The sequence below is a fragment of the Uloborus diversus genome, chromosome 8 (assembly GCF_026930045.1).
Source record: "Uloborus diversus isolate 005 chromosome 8, Udiv.v.3.1, whole genome shotgun sequence".
Taxonomy (NCBI): Eukaryota; Metazoa; Arthropoda; class Arachnida; order Araneae; family Uloboridae; genus Uloborus; species Uloborus diversus.
Genome location: NC_072738.1, coordinates 89,342,510 through 89,357,771, shown reverse-complemented (window position 1 = coordinate 89,357,771; position 15,262 = coordinate 89,342,510). Strand labels below are relative to the sequence as shown.

Below are 15,262 nucleotides of genomic sequence, written 5' to 3'. Positions count from 1 at the left end.
AGGACCCCTGGACCCCACTTTCTATCAGGTCAGTTTTTCCCCTTCAATGTGCCGCCTTCTCCTCCCACCACCAAAAACACTTTTTGACTGCGCTACTAGTCACGAAATGTTTTTGTCCTAGCAATTAAGTGAATTTGAAACTCTAAGTGCCAATAGTTAGTATAAAAATTAATTCCATGAATTTAATGATGTGTCTGAAAATATTTTATGATTAAAAGGGCCTCGCAAAACTGCATCGCCGACATCTACTTTTGCAAAATAAGTTAGAATACTTATTTACCTTTCTTATTTAATTTTCCCTTACTTTTGAATCCAACTCTGACAAAAGTAGCATTTATTGAACGCTCTTGCAGAGCATAGTTTTATAACACAAACACTACATTTTATTTATCGTTATTTAAACTCGTGTAAAGGAGGATTTATAGTATGCCAATGAAAAACCAACTAAGGATAGTAAATACTTAAAATGTATTTATTTACCTTTGAAAGTGCTTGGTTTTTGAAATTATGTAATCAACGAGCTCTTTATATGTAATATGTTTTATGAACCTCACATGTTATTCAGTATCAAAATTTATTTTTCTAAAATTTTATTGTTTCGATAATTTTGTTTATTTTAGCTTTTAGCAAAGTTAGCTTATGCAGATGGTTCTACAGTTTGTCCACGGGGTGTATGGAATTGGCAAATGTCCAGTTAAGGCGAGTCTATCCAGGGGGAAAAGTAAAAATTTGATTCTCGTGTTCCGCTCATTTGAATGTGACTCTGCTTAATTTAGAAGACACATGTGCAAATGCTGGTATCCCTGAAAACTAATAGATGCTTCCATTTCTGCTTCTAAACCGGAAGTTTGCCTTTCCATCTTATCGGTGGTCAGACTGTAAAACGTTTTCCTCTGACTTTTCGCACAAAGGTATTGCTATAATTCTTAAGTACTATTTTTTTTTTTAATTCTGTTTCTTTATTTTGGTACATATTTGGATGGCTGAAAGTTAAGTTTCTCTACAATTGTTTGTTTACCGAACTTTTTCACGGAGGAAGTTGTCTTACAACATTACTTTATAGTTGAATTTATATTTAAATAAACTATGTGTATGAATTTTCGACGGCAAAAGAATTGTTGCAATAACTTACTTAAAGTAAAATAAAACGTAATATTTAATGCTTCTTCAATGAATATGAATAAGAAATGTGGAATAACCCCCTTCCCCCCCCCCCAAAAAAATAGAGTGCCTTCCATGTAAATCAAGTGCCCTACCTTATACCAATGCCTAGCTACGGCCCTGCTTCAAAACTGAATGAAAAATTCAACTTACCTGTTATTTGTGTAGCTTCGCTTAAACTTTGAAGTCGTTATAATCCGCAAACTCGGGAGTGTTCTGTTGAGAATTTAAAATGAAATCTCTGTATTCTGCGTGATGTTTCTCCGCCTGAAACCTTTGTCGATCTGTCTCCCCACCTCGAAATTACCTGCGAAGAAAACTTAGAATGTGGTGGCAACAAAAACAAAACAGTCGTGGCGAAATTTCATTGGCTTTTTTTACCAAAAATGAAAAAAAAAGGCTATTCATTCTTTTACATTTGGTCACGAAAAAACAAAAACTTCAACTTCTTCAATCCAACATTTTCTTATATGGGTCATCGAACACTTGCAATAAACAAGTACAGTCGAAGATCTTGGAATTGCGACTGACTACCCACACTTGCTAGCATTTCTCGCGAGAGGAAATAGTAATCAATTCCACACTATTATTATTTAAAAGTTTGATTCAGAAATCAGTCAAGCGTTAAGCTCTAAAATTGCGAAAACATTTTTAGCGTCCAGCTGAAGCGTCTTTGATAAGGATTACAGCATTTTGAACTGAAAAGTGTCCATATTTGTCTCAGTAAAAATCGTTGTTATCACTGTTTAATAATTTAATATTATGGTGTAGATGTTTTCCAAAAATTAGAAATTTTGGTATTTGACTTGTTTCTGATATGAACGATTTAATTTAGCTAGACAAGGCATTTTTAAACTTAATATTAAATTTAAAAAAAAAACTAGTATGTTGTGGTCATCACGCAACTTTCCTCTATATTTATCTTATAAACTCTTAAATCTAAATCGCTACTACAAAATTCTGCTATTTGCAAAAGCGGGAAGATTTCGATAATTGGGAAATTGGCGATCTTAATTCATTAGCGATAAATTTTTGGCACCAATGCCTGCGCCAGGAATGTTTTTCATTTTCATGTGTAAACAAAGAGTGGAGAAATATCTATTTGCATAGAGTTGCCATAAAACAACAGAGTTATCAAAATAAAATTACGCACGCAAACATTTCATTCCCAAATTTGTCCAAATTGATTTCCCAGTTAAAGAAAGATCCCCGCAGAAGCAGAATCAAAGAGCGAAAGATGAAAATTATTTCTAAAGCCTTGCTTACACTGTTAAAAGAAATCCTGAAATTTTATGGTAAAAGTTACTGGCATCCATGTTGCCAGTAACTTTTACCGTGAAATCGTATTTTATTATAAAATTTTACGGTAGTATAAACGAGAGTAAAAAAAAATACAAAGCACAGGCTCGAACTCGGGACCTTCGTATCGGTGGGCGGCTTTGCTGCCCACCATACGAGTTGGGACACGTGGAGTGAGGGGAAATACGGTGTTATATGCTTCGCACTGTAAGTCACATGGTGTATCAGTTGGCGCTGCTATCGTTTATTTTTTTCGGTACTATTTATTGTAAATTTCTTTTTGTACTGCAAACATTCCGTTTTACAGTAATATTTATCATAAAAGTTTCCTGACTTTTCAACAGTGTACACACAGGCGCACCGCATAGGTTCGAGGCCGCAAAAAAAAATAATAATAATAATAATAATAATAATAATAATTTCAATTAAGAAATTTTGAATTTAAATTATGTTTTTCGCAATCACGAGTTGCGACAGGACCCTACTCATTGATTACTACCCTACTTACTTGTTTCTAGACACGGCTGCCCCTCCAAGCCTACCTCTCCTCTTGAACGGAGACGTGTGTATTAGTTGTGTATGTGTAGGCTTTTGTGTGTGTGTAGACCTGTGTGTATGCACGTTGGCGTATATGTATGTGTGTAAAGGCGCGTGTGTGTGTACGCATGTGTATGATCGTGCATGTGTGTAGGACATGGACGCCGCCGACTAGGAGCGGCTACCGGGGGACGGAGTCGCGCCTGCATGTGACGGTGGGGCTGAAAAAGTCAAGGACATCAAAGACGGTCAAATGAGAACAATAAGCAATCGTGATTGCTCAAAAAAAAAAAAAAAAAAAACACGAAGGCACACAGGACGGAGGGCGCGCCGGCCCGCGGTCCAGTCCGCCCCTGGTTTTGTTTTATTTGCCTCAAAAACAGATTTATTTCTACCGTGGTCAAACATGGCGTCCGATAACCTCGCATTTTTACGCTAACCGCAAGTGTTTCTTTATTTCTCCTACGATTTTTGTTGTTGTTTTAAGATGAGGTTCTATTTTCTTTTTCGTTCATTTGCGTGCCGTCCCCCAAATCTAATTTTAATGGGTAGTTTCTTAGATTATTCTGTTTAGTCCAGTCAATAGGTAGAAAAAAACGAGCTTGCCTTACAAAAAATGGGGTCAAAGATTTTATTTTTTAAATTTGTGTATACTAGTGCCAATATGAAAAAACCAAGTTATCCAACACGAAAGACCTCGGGAGAAGTTTTGGGGGCCGAAAACCCCCCCAAATTTGTGACTTTTTGTAGTATTTTCAAAATATCTCAAAAATGGTTAAAATTACAAAAAAACTTCCAATGCAAATGTTAAAGGGGATTAAATTTCCTACAACTTTTGTCATTACAACATTTTTGTAGCATGAAAAGCAAGCGAGTTACAGCTTCTTGAAAGTCACACTTTTTCTGAACCCCCCCAGCGAAGTGCGTGAAAGCGCATCGGATAACGGAGGAAAAAAGGGGAAACGCCGGCAGTCTGACCTTGGAAATCATTTGTCTTTCAAAATTGAGGGTAAATGCCTCCGTTCCCTTTAACTTAAACAAAACACCCCCCATTCCATCCCCCCCCCTTTTTTTATCCAAATGAGATGAATCGACTCAATAGCTACTCACGTTGGTCACTTCAGGGTTTGAGCGAGAGTATGTTTTATCAATTTGTGTGTTCTGTATTATAATTTTTTCCCTAGAAATGATTACGCCTGACCAAGGTGTTTTTTTTTTAATTATTATTATTATTATTTGCGAAATCAGTTTGCATGAATGCGAAATAAAGATTGTGAAGGAGAAGGGAATAGAAAATCTTCAAAGATGCAGCGCAAAACGGCAAAATGAAGAACATCAGCGTTTTTTGAAGTTCTTAAAAGAAGTGACAATTCACACTGCCTGTCACAAATGCTATATCAATGAGCAATCAATCTCTTCCCTTGAAGTAATGGTTGAACCTAACATGTTAACTAAATTCCTCAAGAAAGATTACTGGCAAATTATAACAACAAGAATTGTCTTATTCAACTTCTTGAGACATATTTTGAAAAGTTTCATTGAAGTCAGGCAGACTGAAGATGAAGCTGACTTACTTACTGCTCTTTCAAAGGCAAAAGAAATTACATTTCATCTTTGGATGAGACTGCTGAAGGAGATTTGTTCCAGAAGCTTTTGGAATTACCGCAACAAGGAGATGAACAATTAAAAGGACCACAGCTTCTTTCTACCCCCTACAGATTCTGAACCGGGAGAACCTGGACCTTCAAAACGGCTTCGAAGAAGATACACAGCGTATTCTGTTGTCCTTTCTCTATTTGCTTTAAGGTCGAATGAATCTCTCTGTAATTTAGATCTGTATTATTCTGTCTGTAATTAATCTGTATTAAGCTTCTACAGTTTGATTTTCATTTTGAAAGGTAATTCTTTTGGGTTTTTCATGCCTCAAAAAGTCAGTTTCTGCAGAATTTTTTCGAAGTGTTCATTACGTATTACTATTGTACCTTTATTTACGCATTATTATGTCTATTGTTTGCTTATTATCACTCTAATATTTATTCATTCACATTTATATTCGAATATTGCATTTTCGCTTGTAATAGATGGTACGAATTATGTGCTTTAAATGAATGAGAAGATTATGTAATTCAATTACAAACTGCAATATAAATCATATGCTATTGGAGTCTGACTGAAGACTACCTTTGTCAGACTAGAAATATTAGTTCGTGAGCGGTGGGGGAGGGTTTATTATTATTATTGTATCAGAGCATAGGATGCATGACTGTGTTGATTGTTTGCTTATTAGCTGCCTAATATTCATTCCTTCACATTAATATTTAAAAATCGCATCTCTGTTTGCAATAATTAGACTAGAATGTACGAATTATATCCCTCAAATGAATGTATATATTGTGTAATCCAGTTACAAATAGCAATATATCATCTATTATTGGAGACTGATGAAGACTACCTCTGTCAGATCAGAAAAGTTAGTTCGTGAGCAGTGGGGAAGGGTTTTTTTTTTTTAATTATTATTGCATCGTCGTATGTGCTTTAAATGAATGTGTATATATGTATTTCAGTTTCATAATGCATCGTTTGTTTTTGGAGTCTAGTGGGAACTAATCTGTCAGCCAGATTTGCTACTCTGTGTCCAGCGAGGGAGGGGGGGGGGAGCAAAAAACTCAAACTACTCTAACTGTCAATAAACTCTCTGAAACTAAAGTTTCTATTCAAGTTCTAATAGTTATGACGCCTTGCTTTCGGTGTGAAAGCTTTTTTTTTCGGAGTGGAGGAAAACTGCCTATTTTCAAAGAGCTATAGCAAGCTTGTTATTTGTGCTACAAAAAAGTTGTAAATGCAAAAGTTGTAGGAAATTTTATGTTCTTTAAACTTTATATTTAAAACTTTTTTCTAAGTTGAACCATTTCGGAGATATTTTGGAAAAAACAAAAAAAGTCATAAATTTTTGTGGTTTTTCGGCCCCCAAAAGTTCTCCCGGGGTCTTTCGTGTTGGATAACTTGGTTTTTCCTTGTCGGCACCAATATGAACAAATTAAAAAAATAAAATCTTTGACCCCATTTTTTGCAAGGTAAAATGTATCTATTGACTGGACTAGTTGTGTTATGCTCTCCAAACTCGCCTCTCCCCGATCTTTTATACCTGCTCGTTTTTCTGCTTTTTTCGTTGCATTCAGAGAATTCTTCAAAAGAAAAGCATTGATTTTATTTTAGAACTTGCTGAAATTTGAAAGATTATTTTCAAAAATCAACTTTAGTTTGGCTACTGGAGTGCCTATCGTTTTTACTCCTATTGCTGTTTACATTTTTTCTTCAATTCAGCTGCTAATAACTAGGAGTGCCCCCTTAAGAGCAAGGGTGAATCCTACCTAAATGTCACAATCCCCCCCCCCCAAAAAAAAAGCAGTAAGTACCCTAAGTAAAAAAGTACCCCTCAAAACACCCCCTTAAAAATTTTAATGGCGCAGTCTGCGCCATGACCATGTGAACACCCCTGTAATAACTGCACCATGAAGCAGATCTGCTGCTAAATATAGTTTTTGTCTTAACATGTAAGTCATTCAGAACATTTTAAAATGTCCAAACATTTTTAAATGAAAAAACCTTATTTATATGATGAAAACAGCTAAAGAGTAATGAAATGTTTCCTCAAACTATGTCCCTAACTACACAGATCTCTGTAAAGCAAAAATACCTTTTTGAAAATTAATATCTCAAAAAGTGTTGAACTTAAATTTTGCAAGGTTAATTAGGGTAGCAACTGGAACAAATTTTTAAAAAATTTTAAAAAAATGTTAAGAGGGATCTGAAACAATGGTCGCCTAGACTAGATAAAGTGGTATGGATTGAATCAATGAAAAAGAAGTTTCAGATTTTTTACTTTACTTACTTAAATATCTTTTCTTTTTCTTATCTTCTTTTATTCTTTTGCAACCTCTAATTTATTTGATTAAAAGGACTTCAAACTTTCAAAATAATTGAAATACTTAACAAGGTACAAGTGCTGCAATATATAAATATAGTTATCCCAAACACTGCACTCGATTTCCAGTCCAATTCATATGCTAAAAGTTAGAATGTTTTCAAAAAATACGTTTTTGCAGCATGCAATAGAAATCATTAAAGTTTACACGGCGCAATTATAAATTTTAAACCAGTAAACGCAAAAAGGGAAATTTTTGGTATGCTTACCGTGGTTCGAATAAAATGCTACTAAAGTCGCGACTCCTCGTGTCGTTATTTACGACGTGTTTAAACATCCCTCAAACTGTCTCAAATTATTCCAAAACTATTTTGCCGGTCCCTACGTCAAGAACTGAATTTATACTGTATTTTGTTTTCTAAAAGGTGTCTTATTCAACATAAACGATGCACAAAATCTCTCAATTGTAAGAAACTTTCTCTGCCTCTTCTCATCTTCACTAGCTTTGGATGAAGTAGCGTGCAAAGGTGCCATTTCGTTAAATTTTCACCCTTAGAGTGAAAAAAAAAAGAAAGAAAGATATGGAATGGTTATTTGTGCTCTAGGTAAAGCGAGGTTTATACTGGTACGGTAAGAGTTCGGTTTTTCGGTTTTTCGTGATGCAAACAAGAAGTTCTGACTAGAACTAAACGAGCCTACTTTCCCGTATACCAATATCGACTTTCTAGTATCTGATCAGTATTCTCAAAATTAGCTAAAATCATATATTATTTCAAACATATTTTTTTAATATTTTAAGCTGATTTCGAAAAATAAAGTATGCCTCACTCATCTAAAGAAGTAGATACGTAAAAAATAAATAAAAGAACAAATAAAATAGCAGCACCTTTTAAACAAAGCAGCTAAACATATTTTTTCCATCAAAAAAAAATGTTCAACCTCCTTCAAAAAGGAAAAAAAAAAAAGAATTCAAATTAAAAGCTCATTAAAATAATCATATCAAAAAAAAAATCGTTTGTTTTTCCCCTGTGGGCAAAAAAATTTTTAAGAATGAATTAATGTACTTTCAAAAATAAGTAAAAACAATAAAATGTCAACTTGAAGAAATAATTTTCATTGTCAAAAAAAAAAGAAAATCGTCTGTGCGCATCTTTATGTAGAAACATAAAGGACTCCGAATTTCTCTGCCAAAAACTGAATACTTACATAAATTAAAACTTTAGCTTGAAAATAAAATCAAAACATATTTAAAACAATTATTTCACAGTTAAAACCATAGCTGTGGATTCGGAGTCCATCTGATTTTGGAAGAGTTGGATTCGAGAGCCGAAAGTTTTAAATTCAAGGACTCGGAGTTGAAATCGGTCATTTCCCCAAAAAGTCCGCAAGTCTGCCAATATTTGCAGAGACGGAGTAGGACTTATTATTTGATACAGGAGTTGGAGTCAGAGTCGAATATCCAAGAGTCGGAGTCAGCCATTTTCCCTCCATGCATAAATTTTTGCCAAAGCTACGATGTCAGATTCAAAGTCGGGAAGTAGGAGTACGAGTAATTTTCGGGCTCAGGAGTCGGAATCAGGAGCGCCATAATTGTCGGAGTCGGGAGTCAAGAGCTATTTCCAACAAAGTTTGTTTGAAGTAAATCCGCCTTTAAGTTCGGAATCTATATTGACTTTCAGTTTCCCCTTAGGCGCTAATGTTAAGAGATTTGAACTGTTCAAAATTGAACGAAAACTTGTTCAAATGAAAAAGATATTTTCGATAAATGTTTTTCATCAAAAGCTTTTCCCTACAAAGTTTGTTTGGAGCCACTTCGCTTCTAAGTTCAAGATTTATTTTTGATTTGAATTTCCCCGTAGCGCTAATGTTAAGTTTTTTTTAACTGTTCAAAATTAAACGAAAAATTGTTCAAATCAAAAAATGAATTATGGGAATGAGATGTCCTCGTCGAGATCTTTCTAACAAAAAAATTTTTGTTCGAATCGGACTATTCATTCAAAAGTTATTGGGGGGGGGGGGGGGACAGACGGACCGACAGACCGACAGGCATTTTTCCCCATCTCAATACCCTACTTTCCAATTTTTAATTTTTCAATATTTATCTAACTATTTTATTTATTTTTGACTTTTTTTTTGTTTTTCGGGATATTTTTAAGATGTATTAAGCCTTCTTTCATGCTTTTTTCTTCGTTCTCTGACTTTTACTGGGAAAGTAGGCTAAAAAAATGAAAGTCCCTATCACAAAGTCAATATTTACTCTGTAAAAACGATTCAGAAACGTTCCTGGAAAATAATGGGCAGCTGATGTGCCCAATTTCTGCCAGTAACATATCTTGCAAAAAAACAGGAATGTTTTCCGCTAAAAATCAGTAACCTTCCTGAAATCATCCTTCAATCTTTCTAAATAATTCAGAAATATAATATTTGCGGGTAAAGCCAGTCATGTGTCTGGAAACTTCAAAGAAATTTTAAGTAGGTTCGAAGTAGTTGTAACTTGGCCCCTTCCAGATTTGTTAAGAATGTTCCAAAAGCATTATAGTAACTAGGGCCAACGTTAAGACAGAATTGCAAGTACCAAGCATGTCACTTGCTTGCAAAGCTGTGGAACCCAGGGATTTAGTCGCTCTCATTTTGAGCTTAGCCGGTGGGTGTGGGCCCCGTAATCGCTCTTAAACTGATACACTTAATAAATACGTTCAGTTAATATTTAAACTGGCAGCTAAATATATTTTTCCCAACAGTGAGAAGTCTGCATTCATGAAACTTGGAATATATCAGGAAACTTTTTGACTAAAATACATAACTTCCACAGGAAATTGGTAAACACCTGTGAAATCGCGAAACGTTCCTTGGAAATTACCAGTAACGTTTCGGAATTTTTTAGTGTAGTGGCTAGTGGGCAATAACGAAGCAGATGCTTACGCTTCGCGCTTCTCATCCGAAAAATCTCGTGTTGTGAACTTGGAATTCGCGTTAGCTGTAAAATACGTTTCTCGCGAGAAACTCGCGTAAAATCCATTTCGCGAAATCGAATCGCGTTGTTTTGCAAACTATTTAGTAGCGAATACCCCCCCTCCCCCCAAAGAACATTTTACATGTCGCATAATCATGCGGCATGGGCGCTGACGATTTTCTGCATCTTCAAAATCCACCGACTGGCCACCTCGGGTCAGAACTCGGGACCCCGGCGCAGAAAGCCAACGCCTTACCGAAAATACCGGTATTTTACCTCAGCAAATATCGGTATTACGAAATTGCAGAATTTGCTCGAAATACCGGTATTTGGTATACCGGTATTGCAATCACTATTATCAATGAATAAAAGATTTTCTTTAGCAAAATTTCCAAGGCAAAACTTGCCACAATATCAGATACGCAGAAAAAAAAAATACCATGGAATAAAATGATACAACGTAATTTGCGTTAGATCTGAGAATTTATATACTTTGTGCTGCAAAATACTCTTATACCAAGGGAAAGTTAAAAACATTTTTGTTAGTGTTACTTTTTCGTGCAATAATTAGAATTAATGAAAATGTTTTATAAAATTACCTTGCGAAAAAGAACGGGGGAGGGGAGGGTTTTTATTACTTGTTATGCACTTGTTACTAACCACGAGGGATTCGCGAATTTCGTTAAGACATTGGAAGTAACGCCCCTACAATAGTAGATCCTCTCCAGTTATAGGGTTTCTAATTGGAAGGGGTTCGTAACAGAAGAAAGGTTGAGAACCGCTGGTGCAAACTAACTTTTAGCATTTGTTTGCTGTACAAAAGAAACCTTTAACCTGGTACTTTTGCAAGGCATTCATTGATTCACTTCAAATCACCTACTTTTGTTTGAACCCGCGAAACCGGAAAAATTAAAAAATTTTGTACTTGAAATATTTTGCATTGTATTGAAAATTCGTTGTTTTGATGTCACTCAAACTATAAATAAGAATTCTGAAAAGAAAGGAAACGAAATGCAACCACAAGTAGATCTTTTTGGTAGGGCAAAGAAGGAAAAAAACTGAGTTTTTTTAGCCTCTAATTTGTTTAAAAAATCGCTTCTAATTTCATTGCAGCTGAATCCATGACTCGTTTTTTTCCACCTATTCGTAAAATAGTTGCCCTTCGAAAATTATTTTAGATACCTTTTTAGCTACCCTTGCCATTTGTATTTGATGAATGGTGTTTTTTTCCCATCAGACAAGTACATTCTTTATTCTTCTTACTTTCCAGAATTCTCTTGAATTTTTTGGAAAAAAATTTAATGATTTTTTGTTTTAAGAGTTTGGCATGTTGTTAGTATTTAAAGTTATCCAAAATTGACTGGGAGGCATTGCCATCCCAGCCAACTACTCCCCTATAAATCGCCCATATGAGTTACCCTTTGTATTCCCCACCCCCAGCTATCGCACTGGTTGTCGCCCAGTTTCTTGCAAAATTGGATGTAGTACACTGTGAAAACAATTCAGAAACGTTCATGGAAAATAATAGCCAGCTGATGTGCCTAATTTCTGCCATTAACATAGCTTGCAAAAACCAGGAACGTTTTCCGCTAAAAGTCAGTAACCTTCCTGAAACTATCCCTGCATCTTTAGGAATTGGAAAATCTCCCCTGTTTAAGCCAATCATGTCTCGAGAACCGTCAAGAAAAAACAGGTTGGTTTTATCTAATTGATTAGAACCTTCCTGATTTACCAAGAAAGTTCCAGACGTATTGAAGCAGCTATGGCAGAATTGCAAGTAAGAACCAAGCACATTTCTTGCCTTGCAAAGCTGCAGCTATTCAGTGACTTATTCGCTGCCATTGAGAGCTTAGTCAATCTGGGCGGACAGTAGTCGAACTGAAGTCGATACATTTAATAACACGCTTAGTCAATCTCTAAACTGGTAGCAAAAAAATTTTTCCACAAGAGTGAAAAGTCTGCATTTGTGCATCTTTTAGAAATTCAGGAAACCTTTTAACAAGATAGTTGATTTTCTCAGGAAGTGGATGAAAACCTGTGAAATCCCGAAACGTATCACCGAAATAACCAGTAACGTTTCGGAAATGTTCTTGTTGTCCCTGTGTTCTGAATGATAGTCACCTATTTTTTTAAGTTGCATTATCTGCAAATAAACTAGGGTGCATGCAATATACCAGACACCCCGATTATCACATCTTGAGACTGCAGTTTCGTTCTTATTAGAACTCATCAGTCTGGAATAGCGAATAACCGAGCTGGAGGCAAAGTTGTCATCTTATTGAAGCTGAAAGTGCCAAGCCAACAAGCTAGTAGATAATGTAAATTTATCTCACCAACGAGTGTCCGTAGCATGGTGCGGTTCAACTCGTGATACACATGCAGTATACCAGACAGCTAAAATACCAGACTAATCCGCTGCCACTAATCCAGACTGATGAGTTCTAATAGGAACGAAACTGCATTCTCTGGATGTGATAATTGGGCTGTCTGGTAGTTCTGCCTAGTAGTAAACTGAGGTGGTTCTGAAACTGACATCTGGGTGGGGCATTATAGAATACGTTCTTTATGAACTAAAATTGATTTAACTTCGTGTTACGGGAAGTTCAGAGCTGTAACTTGACTTGAAAATTAAAAACACGTGTGTCTGTTTTTCTTATTAGTAAAATGAATAAAAATTATAATGATGGCATTAAAACCGAAACTAAACTAAAAAACGACACATAAAGGACAGAGTTTTCCTAAAGAATAAAGTAATCAAAATTTTTTGAAAATGAAAGAAATCCTTAATGTGGCATAACAGATTATTTTCATTTTTCTAGATGGCTGAAAAAGGAAAGAAAGGAAAGCATAGAGGTAGCTCCGGCAAGGAGACACCAACTAGTGAAACAACTGAAGACGCCGTCAAAAAACCGTCCATGAAAACTGCTACTGATGTCATCTCTAGACTGCTCTGGGATGACTCCTTGCCTGCAGAGAAATTTACGGTTGGTTATTTAGATCGATTCGAAGGAATAATGGAAAAACCTTTCGAATCCCTTGACTGGCAGGACCCCGCCATTGTAGACAACTATACCCTGGCGTTGCCAAAACATCGCATTGTGTATTTCAAGTACAGAAATCGGAAAGTGTGGGACAAAAGCACCAGGAAGGATTTTGTTTTTGGATCAACTGGGTCGCCGTTCAGTATAAACGAATTTATGGCCTTAGTTGATCAAGAAAGATTGAATTTTCAAGATGAGGGCATTAAACCATTGACGAAGGACGACTCGGAATGTGAAGACAATGTGGGAAGTGATGATGAGTATGATGTTTCTGATAGAGCGAATTTCTTCATTGCTGCCAGAATATCGAATGAAGATTCTGTCAAAAAATTGAGGCAGGTTTCCGATTATATGATATCTAGAGAAGATGTCTTGGAACAGTGTAGTATCAAACCTGAAATGTACCATTTGACTCTTTCCATTCTCAAGTTGGATTCTCCCGACGATATAATGAACGCTGTTACAGCTTTGAAATCTGTTGCTTCTCGGGATTTACCTACTGTGACGTTGCACCTAGAGGGCTTGGATAATTTTCGCCACAGAGTTTTATACTCCAGGGTAGAAGATAATAAAAACTTGATGATACTAAGAAACGCATTAGTCCAGGAACTGACATCGAACAAAGTTAATATTACTGATAAATTTACCTTCGTTCCACATGTGACTGTTGTCAAACTGAATCGCCCTGTTACTCGTTTACGAAATAGCAAATATTTAGATCAGTATCTTTATTTAAAGTTTGAGGACAATGACTTCGGTTGTGAAACAATTGATAAACTGTATTTATGTGAAATGGGTGACTCTAGGAGAGAAGATGGTTTTTATAGGTGTGCTTGTGAAATGCCTCTCACAAGTAAATAAATATATTTTCGGAAAACGTCTCAATTTAAATTGGGCTATTTTTTTTTCACATTTGTCGTTATTGAGCCTTTTTAATGGTATCTTATACATATAAAATCTGAGTATCTATCTATCTATCTATCTATGTCCAAGCTTCTTCTCCTGAACGACAGTGAACTGACCATCGAACCAGGTATCGATGGATTCGTCATCTTCCCGTCTTCATGTTTGGCTATTTAACATAATCCTCCGATAATAATTAGCGGAGATATCAATTAAAAACTATTAATTATGACTCTTAGATTTCAAAATCAAATCCCTATTTTTCGAAGGCTTTCCTCCATTCAAATTATTATTCAGTGCTTCATCTCAACTTTCCATAACAATGCTTTTATTAAAATGTATAGCGGGTGAAGAAAATCATTGAGATGAGAGATCTGTTGCCATTTTTTTTCTCGAATATAAAGAAATAAAATTAGGCTTTTGTTTTAAGGCTTTTCCTGTAATCAGGGTGTTTAAGTTGTTTACTTTTCGATTATTTTGCCGTAATCTGCAGCAAAATTTTGCTGTTTTTTTTTTTTTTTTTTTTTTTGTTCAAGCCTGATTGTTAAATACGCGTCACATGACATAACTTTCATTTTCGAGGAGGACCGTGCACGTCGTAAAGTAAATGAGTGATTTACATGCAGTTTATTTTTAGTTTGCATAGTACTGATTTAGAATGTGAGTTTCCCTGTTTTTGTGTGGACAATCTTAGAGAACACTTCCCACTGATATAAATCTTGGTGGGAAGATTTTGATAATGGGGTTATTTCCTTCAGTGAAGAGTACTACTTTTCGTCACTGAAATTGATTAAATAAGCAAAAAATAAAAAAATAAATAAAATAACATGGACCCTGAAAATACCTTTTTTTTTCAACTTATTTTTTAATTATTTTTTTATATGCCAGATTTTTCAAACTTTGCGTTGTCTTTATTACGTCACAAATGATGCACTTTGACGCATCTTTCTGTGGCATTCCCACGTTATGATAATCAAGAAGCGAATTAAATATGGCGCTCTACGCTTGCTATCAACCCTATCGTTTCCAAAACACGTGAGTAAAGATGCGAATTAAATGTCACACGGCCACAATGAGGGAGTTCATTTGTAAAACATTACAAGGAGCGGGGAGAGGGGGGGGGTGCTTCTAAAAACTTAGTCGGCGCAAAAAAATTCAAATATCTTTGGAATTGAGAAATTCAAGTCATAAATATTCAATTAAAACATCATATTTTGTGTTTTAAGGTAAAATAATAAGGCTTTCCTCCATTCAAATTATTATTGAATGCTCCATCTCAACTTTCCGTAACAACACTTTTATTAAAATTTGTAGCGTGAAGAAAATCACTGAGAAAAAATATCTGTTGCCATTTTTTCCTCGAATATGAACAAATAAAATTTTGAGCTTTGTTTTGAGGCTTTTCCTGAAATCGAAGAATTTAAAATGTTTACTTTTTGGTTA

General features: G+C 35.4%; 1 protein-coding gene across 1 annotated transcript in view; it reads left to right on the top strand.

Moving 5' to 3' along the window:
* LOC129227395 (uncharacterized) overlaps window positions 1-13,807 on the top strand; it is a 32,307-nt gene extending 18,500 nt beyond the window's left edge. Inside the window, exon 2 of the mRNA XM_054861946.1 lies at window positions 12,695-13,807. Within this exon, the coding sequence (XP_054717921.1) occupies window positions 12,695-13,777 (1,083 nt within the window). The 3' untranslated portion in view covers window positions 13,778-13,807. The remainder of the gene's footprint in view (window positions 1-12,694) is intronic.
* The last annotated feature ends 1,455 nt before the right edge of the window (window positions 13,808-15,262 follow it).